At 27.1% G+C, this 20,883-nt stretch overlaps 1 protein-coding gene across 1 annotated transcript; it reads left to right on the forward strand.

Moving 5' to 3' along the window:
* The first annotated feature begins 3,001 nt into the window (after positions 1 to 3,001).
* Positions 3,002 to 15,584, forward strand: LOC100198320 (uncharacterized). Its single transcript, XM_065814185.1, has 10 exons — positions 3,002 to 5,846; positions 6,289 to 6,476; positions 6,935 to 7,175; positions 7,590 to 7,794; positions 8,238 to 8,446; positions 8,770 to 8,861; positions 8,981 to 9,139; positions 14,023 to 14,218; positions 14,292 to 14,636; positions 14,821 to 15,584. Exons 1-9 carry the CDS (start codon positions 3,110 to 3,112, stop codon positions 14,633 to 14,635), a joined length of 4,371 nt encoding a protein of 1,456 aa, XP_065670257.1. The 5' UTR covers positions 3,002 to 3,109; the 3' UTR covers position 14,636; positions 14,821 to 15,584.
* Positions 15,585 to 20,883: the final 5,299 nt, after the last annotated feature.

Here is a 20,883-nt window from a genome sequence, read left to right on the forward strand (position 1 = left end):
TTACTTATTTATAAATAATTATTATATACATACAATTTTTGCTTCTTTGTCTCAATGAACATATTTAGCTTCTGCACAGTGACTGTTTTAGGAATTTTTGGTGGAAATGGGTGGGTGGGGGGGGGGGGAGCGGGATGTTGAAATATTTTTGTATATTGTACCATATTTGCATCTTCTAAAAAAAAAAAAAAAGTTCCCCATTTCTAAAATATTTTTAGGACTTCCAGATTCAATTGGGGGGGGGGGGGGTGTAACAAAAATAAGGAAAATTTAAGACCTAATTTAGAGAGATTGAACCTTAAATTTTCCTTGCTTCAAACTTAATACATATAGCAGTCTACGATTTGTATAACATTTTAATAAAAAAATCTCAAAAAGTAATAATCCCTGTTTTTGCCCTGAGCCCTTTATATTTCGTCCTTTCATTTGTTCTATTACGAGTTTAGAATGAGTAAATGTTATACTCTAGTCTTCGCTACTTTTCATTAGGTGTTCATAGTTTTTGTCGTAAATTCACAATTGACACATCTCACATATTTTCTCATACTTAAAAAAATTATTAAAACTATAAAAAATTCAAAAAATAAACTTTATTGATTTTATTTGGAAACGAACTAATATTTATATCAAATAATTTTAAAAAACTAAATAAATTTTAAAATTTTGTTTGTTGTACATTTTGATGGAAAATAAAAGCAACCTTTAAACCTAATAACTCAAGAAAGCCTAGTTCATTTTGAATTGAATTTAACAAACGTTCTCTATACAAACTGCACTAGAGAATGTGAGAAACATTAAATTAATCTGCTAAAACTAGTTTTTGAGAAATTTTTTTGAACATTTTGTTAAAAGTTGTTTTTCTTTCAGTTTTTTTTTTTTTTTTTTTGCAATTTAAAAAACAACCAAATAAATGTGCAATAAGAAAAAAAATGTCCATTCACTAGAGAATATTATTAGGCACATTACCTGAAATTTTCAAATAAATTGACGATTATTTAGCCAAGTTATGATGTTTAAAGTGAAGAAAAAAAGACTGAAAAAGTGTTATAAAACCATTTTAAAAACAATTTTTTAAAACAGGGGTGTGGAGTCATAAAAAAAAGTACCGACTGCGACTCCAATCGTGGAAATTTTCAGAGTCTGACTCCGATTCCAACTCTTACTCCAACTCCAAAGCTATATTTTTAAAACAATTCTTTGAAAACTTTAAAAAATATAACGCAATTATTAAAAAATTTTTTTTTTCCCAAATATATGAAAAATTATTTGAAGGTTAAATATTTTGTACATGCACGTGGAATACCGAGAAGTTTTACTATTGGAGTCGGAGTCGCGATTAGGTTTAGCGACTCCGATTCCGCTAAAAATGTCGCGACTCAGACTCCACAGCCCTGGTTTGAAAGCCACATATTCCATTCTAGTTAAAAGGTAGTCAACCAAACTAACATCATTTGAGCAAAATTCTGGATAATAGAAACTTTCATTAAAAAATAACTTTAAAAGTCTAAAGTTTATCACTATTCTCATTTTTATAGGAAAAACGTGATTGTAACTAAGGCGTTGCTAAGGACTCATTAGTTTATGCACCTAACTATAAGGTTAAATATCACAAAATAAATAAAACAAAAGTATAACTTTTTTTTAAAAAATAAATTAATATTTTCTATTAGATACGATAGTATTATTTTTTTTCAAATTTTTTTTTTTGTACCTAATTTTTTTTTTTTGTGACCTTAACAATTTTCTTACCAGTTCATATATCAAATACTATGCAGCCATTAGATATTGGTGATTTTTGTCATGCGACGCATATTAGGTAGCCACTAGATATTGGTATATTTTGTCATGTAAAAAGGGTTGGGCGCAAATTACTTCAACAGTTTTATGCAGAGATAAAACTTAGTTATTTATTTCAGTCAACTGCAAGAAAAACTGTTAAACTCATGTGAAGTTTTTTCACGCACGCAAATAGTTACCGTATTACAAAATTGATCAGTTAAAGCAAAAAATTGCTAACATCTTTAAAACATCATTATCTCAACCTAATTTTTTGTTTTTTGCCTTAGCCACTGCCTTCTTTATCTACACCAAAAACATTTAGCATCAATATACCTCCTACCACAACCTCCAATGCCAACTTTAAAGTTACCAAAAACCCTCAATTTTGTAATAACTCCGGCTAATCAAAAGGATATTTCAAAAAGAAGTTAAGAAACAATTACAATCAGCTCACTTGTTTGAAACATCGAAGCAAATACTTAGCATCCATTACACGCACAAAAAAAAGTGGACGCAAATTGCAATAAAAAAAAACTTGTCCAATATTTTTTAAGCAAGCTAGAAAATGTATTCTTAACTCAGATGATAAGCTAAAATAAATTAAGATACAACAGCGACTTCAACAATCAGTTTAGTTTGACTTTGTCAAACATGGATACTGAAACATTATGTATGAGACGCCAAGTTTTGTTGCATCAAAAAGTGCCGGACAAGTGACAACTTAACATCCAGAAACCTGTCAACGACAGAACATCATAACAATTTTTTTTTATATAATTGTTTTAATTGGGTTTTTTTAAATTATCATAAGTTCCTTTTTAAAAAAATGTTCTTTTAATTACTCAACGATTTGCTTATTGCTTATTGCTTCTCCCATATTGCTTCTCCCTTATTGCTTCTCCCATATTGCTTCTCCCATATTGCTTCTTCCCAATGTAAAGCTAAAATAAAATTGTTTTTTTTCAATTTCTGAAAAAATAAAAAAATATTTGAATTGTATATTTTTAAATACAACTCAAAACATTCTACAACTTAAGAATTTTTAAACTTTACTCTTTAAATTCTTGTTATTTATGACTTTATTCACTCAATAATCCAATCGATCACTTGTTAAAATTCGAAGTTTTATCTTATTTTTTATTTTTTTGAATAATTTACGCAAAGTATTTAATAATAATTGCATTAGGCTAACATAACTACTAAAGTACGCTTGAATAGGTCTAGATTTGCACACTGCTCAAGAGTCATGCGCACCAAATCATTTCATTTAAAAAATGTTTGACAAGCTTATAACATGAACGAAAATGAATGTGTTGCACAAACGTTATAAATGAGAGAAATGAAGTTTCATACTATAGTATTTTTGTTAACTTTTACTATCGTAAGATCAAAAAAACATATAAAAACATTAGTAGATTTAAATGATGCAGTCGACCATTTTCAAGATGCTCTTTTTGAAGGAAATTTAGAGAAAGTAGAAAAACCTATGATAGTTAACCAGCGAGAAGCGTTTTTAAGAACATTACCTTTGAGATATACATTTGCTGCAAAGCAATACGAACAAAAAGATAAAAATGTTTTAAACAAGAAAACTTACAGCCAACTAGATAATGCAAGAAAAAAATTTATTGACAAAACCAACCAAGTGACTTTACATACGGAAAAAGACAATGTTAAAAGCTTTGTTGATGTTTTGCTAGGATCAGATTTCGCTTTAAAACCTTTTCTCAAAGAATATGCGGATCGTCTGATTAATCATAGTCCGCGCTCATTGCTGAGTAATAAACGGATTGTTATAGCTGATCCTAAACAAAACGAATTGCAGCAAGATGACGAACACAGTTCATTTCAAGATGAATTTCTTGGGAGCGAAAATCAATCTAAAAATGAAAATATTACCAAGGAATACGTTATAACAAAAGCTTTATACGACGCTATAGCAAAAATTGCAGAGGTAGGCCGAGGAGGTAAAACAGTTAAGTTAAAAGTGATACAAAAAGAAAAGGAGAAAAACACTGGTTTAAGTAAAAAAATACCCAAAAAAACGCTTCAAAAGCATTCCAAAAAAAAATATATTACATTAACAAATCAAAACACTGCTGGATCAACTAAAAAAGATATTTCTATAAATAAGAGCATACCCACAGATCATTTATCACACATGGTACACTATTACACTAAAGGAAGTAAAATTAAAAAAGCAAAACTAATTAAAAACCTTTTGAAAAAAAAAATTTCAAATATTCCAAATAATTTTAATTTAAGTAAGATACCAATCGTAAAAGTTATAACCGAAACTAGAAAGATATCCGAAGGAGCAACAAACAATGTAAAAACTAAAAGTAAAGAAGTCCCTTTAAACGCAAGTTTTTCCGATGTTGCCGAACGTCACCAAACATCAAATGGTAAAATGATGTTAAAAGTAAATAAAATATCACACAATAAAAATTTTATAAAAAAGAAAAAAGTAGAAATAAAAATTAAAAAAAAAACTAATCTCAAAAATAAAGATTCATCTACAGACAAAAGTGACAAAACTTCTGATAGTTATTATACGGAGGTCTCAGATGGTCAACATCTTAAATCCTTTGATAATCAGTTTTTAAATACGGTAGCCGACCAACCACAAAATGAGTTTAAAACAGCCGAAGACCTCGAAAATTTAACAAAATCCAACAAAAGTTTAGTAATTAGTAAGTATAGCACAGATATGTTAACTGAACCGCATCAAACAATGTCATTCCAAGCAAATTCAAATCAAACTACACTACATCGAGCAACATTCTTCCAAGCAATACCCCAAAAAATAGCTTCTGACCAAACAATACCACAACACGCATCATCACAACAAGCCTTAACACATTTAGCATTATTAAATAAAACTTCTCAAAATCATTTTCGGAAGAACCAAGAACATATGCAAAATAAAAATAAAGCAGAAATCAAAAATCTAAAAAATGGCAACTTAAAAGAAAAAATCTATCAAAATGCAGAACCTCAGGCCATTTTAAAACAAGTTGTTGGCGAAAAAAAAGAGTCATTAAACTTAATCGAAAAAGTATCAGAAAAAAAAAAAGCTCAAACAGACGTGTTCCACGACTTTGACTCAAAAGATATTTCATCTGTCACAAATAAGCCAATTGTTTTTCAACCTGCTTTAACGGTAGACCTAAAAGAACCCGCAATAAACCAGTCAAACCTTTACGATGGATACGAATCAGAAGTGACAGAATTTATAAGTGGTGACGGCTCCACATTTGTACCAATTGCTTTGGCAAAACCTTCTTCTTTATTAAAAAACGACGAACTGCAAAATCAATTGGATACTGAAAAAGATGAAGAGTTAGCAAAAGTTTTTAAAAGTCAAACATTAGCATTAGAAAAATTAAGCGAATCGCGTTTACTAAATCCAGATATAATGAAACCTTTACAAAATATATCTTCTAAACATCCCAGACCCGAAAAATCAGAAAAATCTCAGAAAATTAATAGTATTCATAGTAATCGCGTTCAAATTATTAAACCAAAAATAATTAGCGATGTAGAAGCTCATCATTGTGCAGATGATGATAGCCATGTAGATACAAACCTCACATCCGGTGTCAAAGAAATCAACGAGCTCACAAAAAATTCATTTTATATAGGATGCGAAAATAAAAAAGAGAATAGTTCAACAGAACTTAACTCGTCTGATACCTTTTCAAGTGGCATTGATCTTGAATATCTTCAAAATCTTTTTAAGGATAAAGATATTGAAAGTTTTCAAGAAAACTATACAAGAGCAATGAAAAAAGAAGCCTTTGAAGGCATAAGAAATAAGCTCAACAACTCTTTGTCAGCTTTTCTAAAAAATTTTGAAAATGCAGGTACTGAAACGGAGATGTTAATGAGAAAAATAGTTGAAGATAAATTGAAACAAGAAGAAAATAACATCCGATATCAAATTGATTTCCCTAGTTTTTATCATGCAGTTGGAACAATAACTCTTCCTTATGATGATTTGGTGGAGCCCTTTGAAGCATGGTATGCAGGAGAGTTGAACATGAGTCGAATAGACTATTACTACGGCAAGTAATTCTTTATTTCTAAGACTTTCAAAGTTATTTTAGTAATTTATAAAATAATTTTTTTTTATAAATGTAAACTTTATAAATGTTATAATTGATCAGTTTTTTATTTTTCTCAACCATTCAATTTATTTTTCTCCACCATTCAATTTATTTTGTAATTTATTAAAACATTTAGCTTTATGGTTTCTAAGCTGTTAAAAACAAATATAAATAAAAATTTTTTTATAAACCATATTTTTAGAATACAATTTTTTTCATCAATGTTTTGCAATTGTTTTGGACACATAGTTAAATAAGTAATTTAGAGAAAAAGAAAATTCTTTTAAAGTTTGGAGGGTTTTTTTTGAAACGCGAAAACATCAAATGTAAATAAAGAAACAGGAAAATAAATTTTTGTTATTATATACTATATTATGAACAGCAAAATTTTTTTTTCCAGGAATGGATAAAAGTTATCAAAGAGGAGACATTGGTCCTCATGGGGTGGTTGTAAAGTTGGTTCCAGCACATTGGGGAAAACATACAGATTTAAACAAAAACAAAATTTCTTGTTGGTATAAGCAAGAATCTATATGGACAAAGAGAAGAGCACAAACTGTTGTTCCTTTGAATGTTAAAAAATTTAAGGTAGAAAGAATGGAAAAACTTTTCATATATATATATATATATATATATATATATATATATATATATATATATATATATATATATATATATATATATATATATATATATATATATATATATATATATATATATATATATATATATATATATATATATATACAGAGCCATGGCGAATCTCCACCACTCATCCTAATGGGGGGGGGGGGGGGGGTACAGCAATTTTAGGGTGCCCATATACAATACCTATATGGTATTGTATATGGAATTCCCATATATCTTTGTGTGTGTATGCGTATATATATATATATATATATATATATATATATATATATATATATATATATATATATACATATATATATATATATATATATATATATATATATATATATATATATATATATATATATATATATATATATATATATATATATATAATTTATATATAAACTTTATAGTATGTAGGGGAAGAACAATTTAATGGAGTTCCAGCTTTCAAATTTTTCTATCAAAAGAAATTCATCAGCAAAAACAATACCTATGTTTTACATGTTTCGCAATCAAAACCTCATGTTCCATTAAGGTATGAAATGATAGGTTATGATCATCTCTTAAGATCGCATTACGATCATTACATTATCGACTACTTATCGTTTAAGCCTTGGAAATTTGACTATACAGTGCTTCAAATACCAAAAGGTTAATATGAAACAATTCTAATTTATTTAATTTCAAACACCAAAATATATATATGTATATATATAATAATATATATATATTATTATATATATATTATTATATATATATATTATTATATATATATTAATATATAAATATATATATATATATTATATATATATATATATATATATATATATATATATATATATATAGATATAGATATAGATATAGATATATATATATATATATATATATATATATATATATATATATATATAGACATATATATATATGTATATGTATATAATATACATACATATATATATATATATATATATATATATATATATATATATATATATATATATATATATATATATATATATATATATATATATATATATATATATATACAGTAAAATTTATTTTTAGAATATAAATGTTATAAAAAGCTTCGTCAGATGAAATCTCATTTTGAGGCAAATCCTATGTGGGATTTTTTACATGGAGAAGAGCCCAAACACAGGGAACGAGAGTTAACTCAAACCTTTAAAGATTTTAAAGACAAGCATTCTAAAGAATACAAAGATCATATCGAAAACCACAAGCGAAAAAATATTTTCAGACACAACACTAGGTTTGCGTCAATTACATTATCTATATTATATAAATATATTTTTTAAAACAACGGAAAAAAATACATCTAAACATTTTCTGTATTTGCAAGTGTATTTATGGAATGTGCTTCTTAAATGACCGCTTTGTCCGTAATTCTCTATTTCATTTCTGTTCTTCTCAAAACTCTCTTACTTTTGATCCTATCAAAAAACTTACGTAAGATTTATGATTTTCTGATGTTTCCACTAAAGTTTTTAACCTACATTTTTTTTTACAGCTTTGTCTTTAATTTTGTATTGATGTTTATAACCAGTAATGAATTTAGAGGGAATTTAGTGGCACACTGCGTCTACTAAGGTCCCCATAGATAAAAAAAATCGTTTTAAATGTAATTTATTATTTAATTTATAATATAAATTTGCTTTTACAATTTAAAAAAAAAAACTTTGCAACATTTTTTAGGTTTATTCATTCTCACAATCGAGCAAATCGAAGTTATTCACTAGAAGTTAATCATTTAACTGATTTATCTGAAGAAGAGTTTGAAATGTTAAAAGGACAACCAACTCTTAACACACCGCAATTTAAAAAAGAAGTGAATGAAATACCTGCCTTGAGATTAGAAATACCCAAAGCACCTTTACCTCAGAATCTAGATTGGAGAATTTACGGTAAAGACTTTTTTTTATACTTTTTTATTCTGATTTTATCATTCTATCTACTGCATAGTTTGTGAAAATATTGTTTAAATAAGTTACACCATTTCAACGAGACATTTTAAATTGTCGATGAGTAAAGCAATTTTAATAAATTACGAGCTTGTGTCTTAACAAGGTCAAATGTCTCAGCAAGTATTTTATAAAAAGTTAATTTTTTCCATTATACTTAAGTAATATATATATATATATATATATATATATATATATATATATATATATATATATATATATATATATATATATATATATGTATAAATAAACATTCTTAAATACAGGTGCAGTTAGTGAAGTGCACAGCCAAAGTTTCTGTGCATCTTGTTGGGCATTTTCTGCAGTAGGAGCAATTGAAGGAGCTTATACCATATATGTAAAATTTATTTCAATTTTTCTCCAAGCAATTTAAAACATTTATTGAAAGTTTTTTTTTATGATTTACTATGTTATTTTTGCTCTATTAAATATCACATTCCTTTATTCCTTTTTTAGAATGGAACATTAAAAGAAATGGCTGTACAACAGCTAGTTGACTGCAGCTGGGGATACAATAACAACGGTTGCAGAGGCGGTTGGTCGTGGAGGGCATTAAATTTTGTTGGTGAGCATGGTTTAGCCACACGTGAAGCTTATGGAAACTATATTGCACAGGTATTTGAAAAATAAAAAATCGAAGTATGCTAATAAAGTTACTTTATTGGTAATTTGTTTTCAGTACATACTTGAAACATATTTTTTTTTTCTTGATAAGTTTCATTGGTATTTCCGATTTCGGGAGTATTAGAATAGGGATCCTTGGCATATCAGTTGTCTTTTGCACCAAAATTTGGTGCTGCACAGTAGTTCAGAGTGCGCCAAAATACCCAAAACTTATTGTCAACATTACAAGCTGAAATTTATTATAATTATGAATTTCTTCATCATTATGACAATTTGTTCATTAGTAGAAATATCTAATTAAATAAACATTAAATATCAGTTAAAACATACTTTTATGTGGTTATTGACAACTTGGAATGTGTTTCAAAATTTTTTGTATTTTTTAATTATCTTCTTATGCTACTATTGTTTTAAATCAATTTTGCATCTTAAATTATATTGTTTAAACCAATATAAATTTTTTTGTTAAGACTCTTCGATACAATTTAAGTGTAGTCTCTACTTTATTTTTGCTTTTTTTAAGTGTAGTCTCTACTTTATTTCAAACCATTCTCCAATGTCCTCCGACATTTGTTTAGATAAATCTACTGTTCAATGTGTATAAATAACAATGCATCATAAATATTTTCCCATATCTTGCCCTAAACAAAGTTAGAACAAAAAATTGGTCTTCACTTAACAGTTAGTCGATGAAAAATAATGCATATTTAAAAAATATGTACACAAGTATTAACTTAAAAATCTTTACATACGTAATAACGAAATTGTGTAAATGTATTTATAAAAAAGTTATTTTATGACAAATATTTGCGTTGAAAGAAAATACTTTTGACACTTATAATGATAATAATTTTCTTATCATTAAAATTTTAAAACTTTTTTTTGCTAAAGTTAAGATTTAATAAATCCTATTTATTAAATCTTAAATCTATGCAAAGAGATGATGCCAGGTATTTTAGCCAGAACGATTGCTGCTGATGAAATGCCGTTTTGTGTGTTCCTTATATCAGATGAATTGCGAATTTCTCTTAGTGTTGGAGGATTCAAAATTTTAAAAGTTACAACAATCATTCGTATCTTGGTGGTTAATTTGAGAGTCGCTAAAATCTAAATTCTTACAGTTAAAATGACCACAACCACACTTAACTTGTTGCTTACAATGCTTACATCAAAGTTGTCGCAGGTTTATATTTCATTAACCATCAATAACTTGGTGTTAAAATAGGGTGAATTAATTTGAGAGATGCTCACAACCAAGTAGTTGAAATTACAAGTCTTTTCTTTGACAAGTAAACTTCAATGTGAAACCGCCTGTGTAGAACATCAATTTATATATAAGGATAAAGTTTTGAACTTTAGGGATTGTATTGAAAAGCTTTTAAATAAGTTACAATAAAAATGTTGCGTGTACAAAAAAACAAACAGTAGAACGTTAGTTTGCTTTGCACACGTTTTTTTTTGTTTTTGTTAATTCACCTCCCCAAGGTCGAGAAGGTTACTACAGATGAGGAGGCTACTTAATACAACTCTATAACTCCGAAACACGAACCTTGACAAACAAGGTTGCTGCGCGGAGAAATAAGTTGAGCGCGATATCACCAGGGACGTGGTGGGGATCGAAATTGGAACCTCTCGCTTATAAAGCGAGCGCTCTACCACGACACCACTACCGCACTATACATATAATGAACAATCGAAAACAAGAGTGACACAAAGTTAGTGATTATGATGAGATAACCATGAAAACAATGTTTTTGGTAAAAAAAGATTTTCTTAAAGTTGTGATCACTCAAGAAAATGAAGATTTTATTTTAAATGAAGACCCTGTTAATTAAAAAGTTAAAACTGCTAATTGTGAAACAGCTGATTTAATAATCAATTGTGAAACAGCTGATTTAATAATCAATCGTGAAACAGCTGATTTAATAATCAATTGTGAAACAGCTGATTTAATAATCAATCGTGAAACAGCTGATTTAATAATCAATCGTGAAACAGCTGATTTAATAATCAATCGTGAAACAGCTGATTTAATAATCAATCGTGAAACAGCTGATTTAATAATCAATCGTGAAACAGCTGATTTAATAATCAATCGTGAAACAGCTGATTTAATAATCAATCGTGAAACAGCTGACTTAATAATCAATTGTGAAACAGCTGATTTAATAATCAATTGAGTTTCAAATAATTATCATAGTTAGCTAAATTTTGATTTCATTCAACAAGAAAATGTGAGAAAACCAACAAAGTAAAAATAATTACAAACCGTGTGATTTTTATTTATTTTCTACTTTTATGAATTATATTAGTAAACAGGATGTAGTGGTGAGGTAATTTTGAATCTAAGTTATAGCTTATTTCAAAGATCATCATTCAGTGTTTTTGATAAGTTTGATTAACTTGAGCTAAAGTATAAAACTCTTAATAGAATATAGCTATACAGTGGTAGAGTACAGCAGGTATTTATCACTTTGAGTTTCTTCCGATTGGACAAACAACTGCTGCTAAAATCTACTCAGCACAATTGAACAGAATTTTAGTCATTCTAAGTTAAAAATAGCCTGCTTTGGCAAACAGAAAAAATGTTGCCTTCCATCGGAATAACGCAAGGCCATACACAGCAAGAGTCACGAAGGCGCAATTACAATAGGAAGTTCTGCCTCATCTCTCTTACTCATCACACCTAGCACAAAGTGAATGCCATCTGTTTTTGACCTTAGACAACCATATTTTTGTCATTTCAATCTTCAAAATCTCTTTTTTGGTTGGTATAATAATTAGTAACGTCTGTTCACAAAAAATCCGGAATGAAAAATTGTTCTTAATTGAATACAAAATGAATCGATTTTTGACAAAAACTTTAACTAAAATGAGTGACTGGACATTGTTAACTATTTTATAACCGAAAGTGGTCCTAAATCAGCGGCTTTTCGAACTTTAGTTTTGACTGAATCCATTAGGTTGAAAAAGTAGTCTTGATCAAACTCTTTCAACTTTAATCGAATTATATTCTTAAGGTGGTCAAGATTTTTCGCAGTAAATCCATTTCCATAAACTTTTGCTTTTAAATGTGCCCAAAAATTTTCAATTGGCCTTAACTGCGGTACATTTGGGGGGTTATCTTTAGCGTCGACAAAGTTAATACCTAAAGTGTTGTAAGTTTCTAATGTGTGTTTTGCATAATGACATCTCGCTCCGTCAGGCCAAAATAAAATTTTCATGTTTTGATGCTTGGAATTTATAAATGGAAGAAGTCTTTTTGTAATACATTCTTTAGAATAAGTTTTTGCATCCAGTGCACAGTTTTTTACAGCAAAATAAGGCGATGAATGACCAAAACGACTGATTGCAATCCAAACGAGAACTTTCTCGTCAAACTTTTTTTTGAAGTTGAATTTAATGTTAGGATCAGTTTGAGAACTATCCTTTGTATAGTAGCCAGAGTTTTGTGAACAATTTGCACCATTTACACAGAAATAAGATTCATCGTCCATGATGATTTCAAACTCATTTGATGGCTTGAAAAAAGTTTTTGAAAGTTTTAATAAGTTTTTCTTTTGTTTAATTTCTTGCTTTTCTGTTGTTTTTGGTGGATTTTTTCTTTTGGTATACTTTAGTCCATGCATACTTAATAATCTATTTACGTATGAAACGCTTATCTTATAGTTTAGTGCCAATTTTCTTTGCGAAATCCCGATTCTCTCTTCTGCTCTTGCAATCATGGACTCTCTCTTTTCTGGTGTAATTTTAAAAGGTTTTCTGCCGCAACCGATTTTTCTATTCATTGGCAAATTATTTTCAGACCTTTTAATTATGTCATAAATTGTAGATTTAGCGATTCCCATTTTCTTAAAATGATCCACTGTAAATTTCTTTCCACTGTCTATGTTTTGTTTATAAAAATTTCCAATCACATTTCTAACATCGTTCTCTTTTAGATGCTCCATGTTTATTTGAATTAATTATTTAAACTCAATTTTGCCACAAAATGAAACTGTTGTTGTTGACCGATTAAATTTAAAAATTTCGAATCGAAAATTCGAAATTTAGAACAATTTGTGTACATTTGAAATCAGTCCGGATTTTTTGTGAACAGACGTTATAATAGTTAAATTAGATAAAATTAGTCGTTAATATAATTGGATAAATTAACATAATATTTCCACAAATAAAACTTATTAGGCATTGTAACATGTTTATGCTGCTTTTTTATATTTTATTTAGTCTTTTAAACAAAATAAGATTCGGTATCTGTATTAGTATTGGAATTCCCAACATAAAAAATTGATACGAAAGTTCCTGTGATAAATGAGTTCCTGGATCGTTAATTAATAGATGCATTATTAGTAGCGATGGATAGTTTAATTGCAATATGCATAAGTTAAATGAACTTAAAAAACTTCGGAAAAAGTTTGTTTTATATTTAATTTAATTAATATACTATAAATAATTAATATATAATAAATTAATTAATCAAATATTATTTTGTTTATTTATATTATTTATTATAGATAATAACTTTTTAGTATTTACAGTTTAATTATGTATAAAAATTCTCTCGTTACCAAGTTGTTTTCATGATTTTAACTTTTTTTCAAACTTTTAACTTTTTGCTTGTTTCAGTGGTTTATATCCCAACGGGCACAGAACGTCCGCTGGACGTCCTACGGACTTGTGAAGCCCATTAGTTTTGTTTTTGTTGGTACGTTGTACAGACGAACCAACAAAAACATCTGTACTCGCTGGAATAATTTTAAACGTCATAGTTAAATTTAGATGGAGTAACTATACCATATTGTAAATATAGAATGACATCAAGTAAACTTACGGCTTTATTGTCCATTAATTACGCTAATTGATATTGTTTTTAGGAAGGTTATTGTCATTGTGGTAAAAATGATAACTGCGATGGAGTGAAGAAAATGTCGTATCGCACAATTGAGAAAAAAAACGCAGAAAAACTTAAAGCCGCTTTAACATTATACGGTCCCGGCAGCGTTGCTGTACAATGCGCGCGAAAAACTTTCAAGTTTTATTCGTCAGGAGTTTACGATGATCCAAAGTGCAGTAAGTGAAGAATTTAAATTAAATTAAGTTTCAATAAGTTACAAACTAAATAATAAATAACTTGAAATTTCAGCTGAAGTTACCGATCATGCCGTTGTAATTATTGGTTATGGAGTTGAAAACAATAAACCTTATTGGTTAATTAAAAACAGCTGGGGAAAACTTTGGGGTGACAATGGGTATATGAAAATTGATATGAATAACAATTTATGCGGTGTTCTTACAAATGGAGCATTAATGGTTTCATTTAACAACTGGAAGGAGAGTAAAACTTTTCCGTTTGAAAAAATGAAAAAAAGTCAACCTACAGTAAGTGTAACGAACCAAAAAGAAATTACAGAAAACATAGAACTATTTGAAGTGCCGAAACACGTGAATGTTTATCTACGCAACCTGGATAAAATAAAGAAACATTGAGGTAGAAATTTTTTATATATTACAGATCATTTGATTTATGAAAAAGTTTTTTATATTAGATGTACATTTGTACAAAATTTTTTCTATTAAATGTACTATAACAATTTTTTTATATCGTTATAACAACAAACATTAATATTAGAATAAAATTAATAACTAAATTAATAATAGTTTTTATTTTTTAGCTCAGAGAATTTATAAAGAGTTTATATGAAACATTGTCTTCGTATTAATTTTGTAGAACGTTAACGTTGTCGTTTAAAGTTTTAATGGGACACAAAAATTGTTTTGCACTATTTGACAAATCATAAAATGATAAAGTATTCTTTAGCGGTAATAGTTCTCTAATAAAGTATTCCATAGTAGTAATAACGGAAATTATTAATTGGAAAAGTGCAATTAAAATAGATTACAGGTTTCTTACCTTACCTTCTGGTTTCTTTGATTTTGAATACTCGGTTACATGCTGGTTATTTGGTAACATGCTGCTTAAAAAAACCGTCATAGATTCATGTAAAAAACCTTATTGAGGTGATAATAACAACAAATAATTGAAATGTTACTGGATGTATTAATACTTACAGTTTAAAAACAAAATGTTACTGGATGTTGTAATGCTTACAGTTTAAAAAACAAAATGGTTCTGGATGTTTTAATGCTTCAGGTTTAAAAAAACGAAGCAGCCACTTACCAAATTAGTTTAATAATTGTAAAAAATCAGCTACATCAATTGTCTGAAATTGAATTTTATTGATCAGATTGATCCAAGACCATGCGTTTACAAATGCAAGAATAAGAACAAAATACATTTAGAATATTTTAAATTGAGTTAATGGAAATTTAATAATCTAAATTACGTGACATTCAAATTAGATTAAACAAAAAAAAACAAAAAAAATGATTGTAATTTTTGTAAATAGTTTTTATATGTATTATTAGATAACTAGAAGGTTTTGAATTATTATAGTTGATGGTCTACAGTAAAGGACTTCTGTAGCTTAACTTTATTTGATAAATATTTATTTTATATCCAATACTTAAACATTTTTTAAAAACTTATAGCAAACGCCTTTATAAAAAAACATACGAAACATCATCATAAAAAAAACATAGCAGACACCTTTATTAAAACACATATCAAATATCATTATAAAAATAACACAACAAAACACCATTATAAAAAATACATTCATAAAAAACACACAGCATACACCATTATAAAAAGCATATACCACTATTAAAAAAAAACAGATAACAAACAACATTATAAAAAAACACCTTTATAAAAAACATACAGCAAATGACATTATAAAAAACACACAGCAAACACCATTATATAAAACACGTTACAAAAACACATTCTTAAAAAATACACAGCAGATACCAATATAAAAAAAACACATAGCAAAAACCATTATAAAAAACACCTTTATAAAAAACACATAGCAAACACCATTATATAAAAAAACACATTCAAACACCTTTATAAAAAACATAACCATAACACCATCATAAAAACACATGGCAATCACTTTATAGAAAACACATAGCAAACAATGTTTGCCAAACACTATTATAAAAACACACTCCAACAACATTTCAAAATCAGTTTTATATCTCGATAACAAATATCGAACAATTCAATCATGTTTATTAGGAAACATTTTCCTTTTTCAATCCTTTAAATATTTACGGTACCCTAGGAAAAAAAATATAACTATTTATGTAATTAGATGAAACTTCACCTAATGAAGCACTGATAGCGGTTCTTTAAAAAACCCAATAAACGACTTAAATCTGAATTAACAGTTTAAACTGTTTTGCATAACTTCTCCTTGGATAGCAGCAGCACAATAAGGAGAATATATGGGGTAGAGCGAGGCTTGACTTAAAAATAAAGAAAAGGAACAAAACGTTCCATGTCTGACCGAATCCTAGAGTTTATAAAGCAGGGTCATTTTCAGCAAAGGCAAAAAATGTTAGCCCACAAAAAGAATCCAAGTCAGCTTTAAAATGCAATAATAGGGCGAGTCTGAAGAAGAAGTACAAAATAAAAGTTTATTAGATCATTAAGATTATGACATTGATTATGATGTTTATTATATCATTAAAACCATGATCTGAGTCACACAAAAGAGAACAAAAAGGAACTGAACACAAACATTTATATACTGCTTTTGCTTTTTAAGTGTTAAGAATTGTTTTTTATACAATTCAACAAATTAAAAATGTTTTCGTTCCAACAAATCCAACATTGTTCCTACCAAAACCAAAATTGTTCCCAATTTTTTTTTTCGTAGCATCAATCAGTCTTTGAAGCCTTATAAAATGAGAATCTTTTGCAATTTATTTTAATCAGGCTAATCTGGTTTTTACTTTTTTTTAAATCTACATCTTATTTTTAATTTCATTATAATTTTACTGGTTCCATGAATACATTTCACCACAGGACAGTGAAATCCCCTACCGGTAAAAAATGACATTTCATCTTATTTTTTACACATAGAATTGTAATCGTGGAGGTCGTGGCAAATTCCAATATATTTTCAACTATAATTATTTCCTTTACTTTGATTTTTATTTTACAGGGAAATATAATATATATTAGGGATGTATTAATTCAACACTTATAAACATAATATTATTATAAAAATTAGTTATCCCGTAATATTGAAAACAAAATGAAAAAAAAAAAAAATTGGTTATATAAGTAAAAAAAAAATCAATATATTTAAATAATTCGAAAATCTGTCACCAAATAATTCAAAAATCTGTCACCGTATTATAGACCAATTGTAAGAAAAAATTTTTTTTTTCAATGTTATAACATTTTTACATTATAAAAATAAATAATATAGAACTTAGAGATGACTTGTTTCAATAAGTTCTAACTTTTACTTCACTTTTCAATAAGTTAGAGATCACTTGTTTCAATAAGTTCTAACTTTTACTTCACACGTGTAAAAAGTATGAAATAAAAAAAGTTCGTGATTCAAAAATGTATTATATGCCTCGAAATACAAATTACAGTAACCAGCCATAGAATAAAATTTTTTGTCTTACATAAACCACTCAATAAAGAATTTTAACGTGGTCTTAACATGTATTGATATTATTAACACTGAACACGGTTCAAAAATTTCCCGATTGCCAGTTTGCGCGTGTTTTCACACTTACAGTTATAGTGAGTGGAAACCATGTAAAAATAACAATAAAATTTTAATAGACCAATCAATATTAAAATTTTTGAGAGTGGTTTCTATTGGTACCTACGGACATTTTGCACTAAACTTAAATTTTATTTATAAGAAAAAAAAGCTTATGTCTATGTACCACATCCTACCATTTTTTTAATTATTGATAACATAATATCAAATTGATATTTGCAGAAAAAACATTACAAAATTGGGCAATCCAATTATAATTGCACTTCTGAATAAATATTAATTATTAAAAAACTAAAATTCTATATGTAAAATAATTTTTTAAACTTAAAATTTTGTAAAACACCAAAATTAAACAAAAATAATTTAAAGAAATTCTCGAAAAACAATTTAAAGAAATTCTCCAAAAATAATTTAAAGAAATTATAAAAATATAAGTAAGCTAATTAGTAAATAAAATAAAGGGAAAATTTTTCTAAGAAAATACTGCAATAAAAATAATTTTTAATTGGTTTGTAGTTGAAGGTTCTTTTGATTTCGTTGCAGGAAAGTAAGTCGTCAAGTACAGCCTGCCAATACCTAAAAAACAAAAATAAAAATTACTACTGTCCTATTTACCATACATGTTCTATTTTCATTCAATTTGTAAATTTCAAATCTACACACACTGTAATTTGTAAAGCTTGCTGAATAGCCTAGCTTTAGATATGTTGCGGACTAAATAGCTAACCTTAACTTAATCTTAAACCAATATAATAACTTAACCTTAAACCAATAGAACTACTATATTCACCTACACCTTAATTTATTAAATAAAATAAAAAAAGCATAACATTAAGAAAGGTATCATCTTATTGATATTTTTATGACAGGTAATATTTATAAAAACTAATAGAAATAAATTATTTTCATATTTTGAATATCTTATCTTTTTATGAAGGTTATATGAAAATATCTTGAAATGATATAAATAAAACTGTCTAAAAAAAAAAATTAATTAATTTGAACAAATATAATTTCTGAAATCGAGAAATAATCAAGATGCAAAAAGGATTTTCCGAAATAAAATGAAACCAAAAAAATTGTTGCTTATAAATTATACATACATACTCTTTGATTTTTTGCAACACAAATTTTGTAATAAAAAACCATAAAACTGAGCAGCCTTGCAATTCATTACATCTGTGATACCTATTTTGAAATTCACAATATTTAAATCTTTTTGTGACATACAATCTGGAGTCATTTTGGCACTCCGCATCCCTGCTTGGATCATGATTTTACTTAGATAACCTAAAGATAACCTTAACACAAACATCAAGGTTTTTAATAATCTGATACCTTGTATCAGATTACTATAAACTCATACAAAGTATATCTGATACCTTGTATCAAATGTTTATCAACTTTGAAAAACAAACTACAAATTGTTTTTGTCTTTGAACATCCAACATATAAATGGATATTATGAATATAAATGAGAGAAACACAGTTTTTTAAGATATACACCAAAATTTGTATGAGAAATTATTAATATAATACATTTAAATCTGTAAAAATAGAAAATTTGTGAACACTTCAGCTCATCACTTATATAATGTAACATATTCAAATAGTCGTTTAAATATACTAATTATAACTCCTAAAATACTTTTTTGTAGCAGTTTATACACTTTATTCATAGTACCAGTCTTTACATTCCTGGAGGTCTTTCAATAAAAAAACTGTAATCATCAATAATCTTGTTTATCAACTTAATAACTTAATAATAAATTAATATGTAATCAAGTAAAAAATTTATCCTTCATAAAAATATTTAATGAACTTACAATACAAGTATACAAAAAAAAAATGCAGAATAAAGTCCAGACAACTTTAAAATTTAATGAACATAACTTTGAAATTCATGAATACGAAATAAAACAGAAAACAAAACAAAAATATAAAAGTAAAAATAATAATTAATATAAACAATTATAAAGATCTTATAATAAATAGATAAAACTTGGAGCTTCAAAAACTTTCAAGCATTTTTTTTTTCCACAAAACCTGCTTTCCTCAGCCAAATAAAATTCAATAAGTTTTAACATTATATGTTTTATATATATATTTATACCTACTAATAAATATTATTTTTATGAAACATATTTTATCAACTATAAAACTAAAAAAAAATGTCAAGTGACAAATAAATAAAAAATTGTATAAATTCTACATTATAACATTCAAGATAAAGTCTTAAAAATAGCTTTTTTTTTAAATCAAATAATAAAAAAATATTTTTTAAAAATGGCTGCCAGTTTTCTGAAAATTATTTAAAAAGTCACATAAAAACATCAGAGATAAACTCATACTTATCTTTTACTTCATTTATAAAAAAATTCCGCAAATGGTCCCTATTGTGTTAGGTCCATATTTAGTTAGAGATTTCAAAATTAATTCAATATTTTGAGTCTTTAAGACTTCTTGAAAACCAAAAATGTCAATTTTTAGGAGAAAAAATAAGATATCTCAAGATATATTTATTAACTTCTAAAATCTCTAGCTAAAAAGAGAGATATTAATGCAAGTAACAATTTCAAATGTAAAACTGTGTGTATAGAAGAGGTAGCATAGTGGTTTATCGAGTATCTTTTAGACTTAATTTATTACTTGTAGATTTATTTATTATGATTAAAATAATACAAAGAATGTGTAAAAATACATATATTCTTCCATGAACAAAAAAAATAACTCCTATTTCAACATGTTAACACAATAAAAATTTTAACTTTGACCAATTAGGCCATGATCCTTGGTTACTAAACTGCATATTTTAGTGTAGACGCAGTTTACACGGCATTTAGTCGCGCGAACGAAGGGGATGGAGGAAGGTGGGATCAAACCTTCCCCCAGCCCCTCCTTCTACTATTTTAGGGGGAGCGGTATTCATTTTTATTAAAAAAGAGGAATTGATTTTGATATTGATTTATAAGTAATTGGTTCTAACTATTTAATTAATAAAAATCTTTATTAAAATATTCTATAGTCAGAGTTGGCGACACAAGACGAGAAAGACGTGAAGAATAACAATTCTTCACTCGT

The sequence above is a fragment of the Hydra vulgaris genome, chromosome 12 (genome assembly GCF_038396675.1).
Source record: "Hydra vulgaris chromosome 12, alternate assembly HydraT2T_AEP".
NCBI lineage: Eukaryota > Metazoa > Cnidaria > Hydrozoa > Anthoathecata > Hydridae > Hydra > Hydra vulgaris.

Coding starts and splice junctions, on each gene's coding strand:
- LOC100198320 (XM_065814185.1), top strand. CDS start 3,110: ATGAGAGAAATGAAGTTTCATACTATAGTATTTTTGTTAACTTTTACT. Junction 7,176..7,589: donor AGTGCTTCAAATACCAAAAG/GTTAATATGAAA, acceptor ATTTATTTTTAG/AATATAAATGTTATAAAAAG. Junction 7,795..8,237: donor ATTTTCAGACACAACACTAG/GTTTGCGTCAAT, acceptor AACATTTTTTAG/GTTTATTCATTCTCACAATC.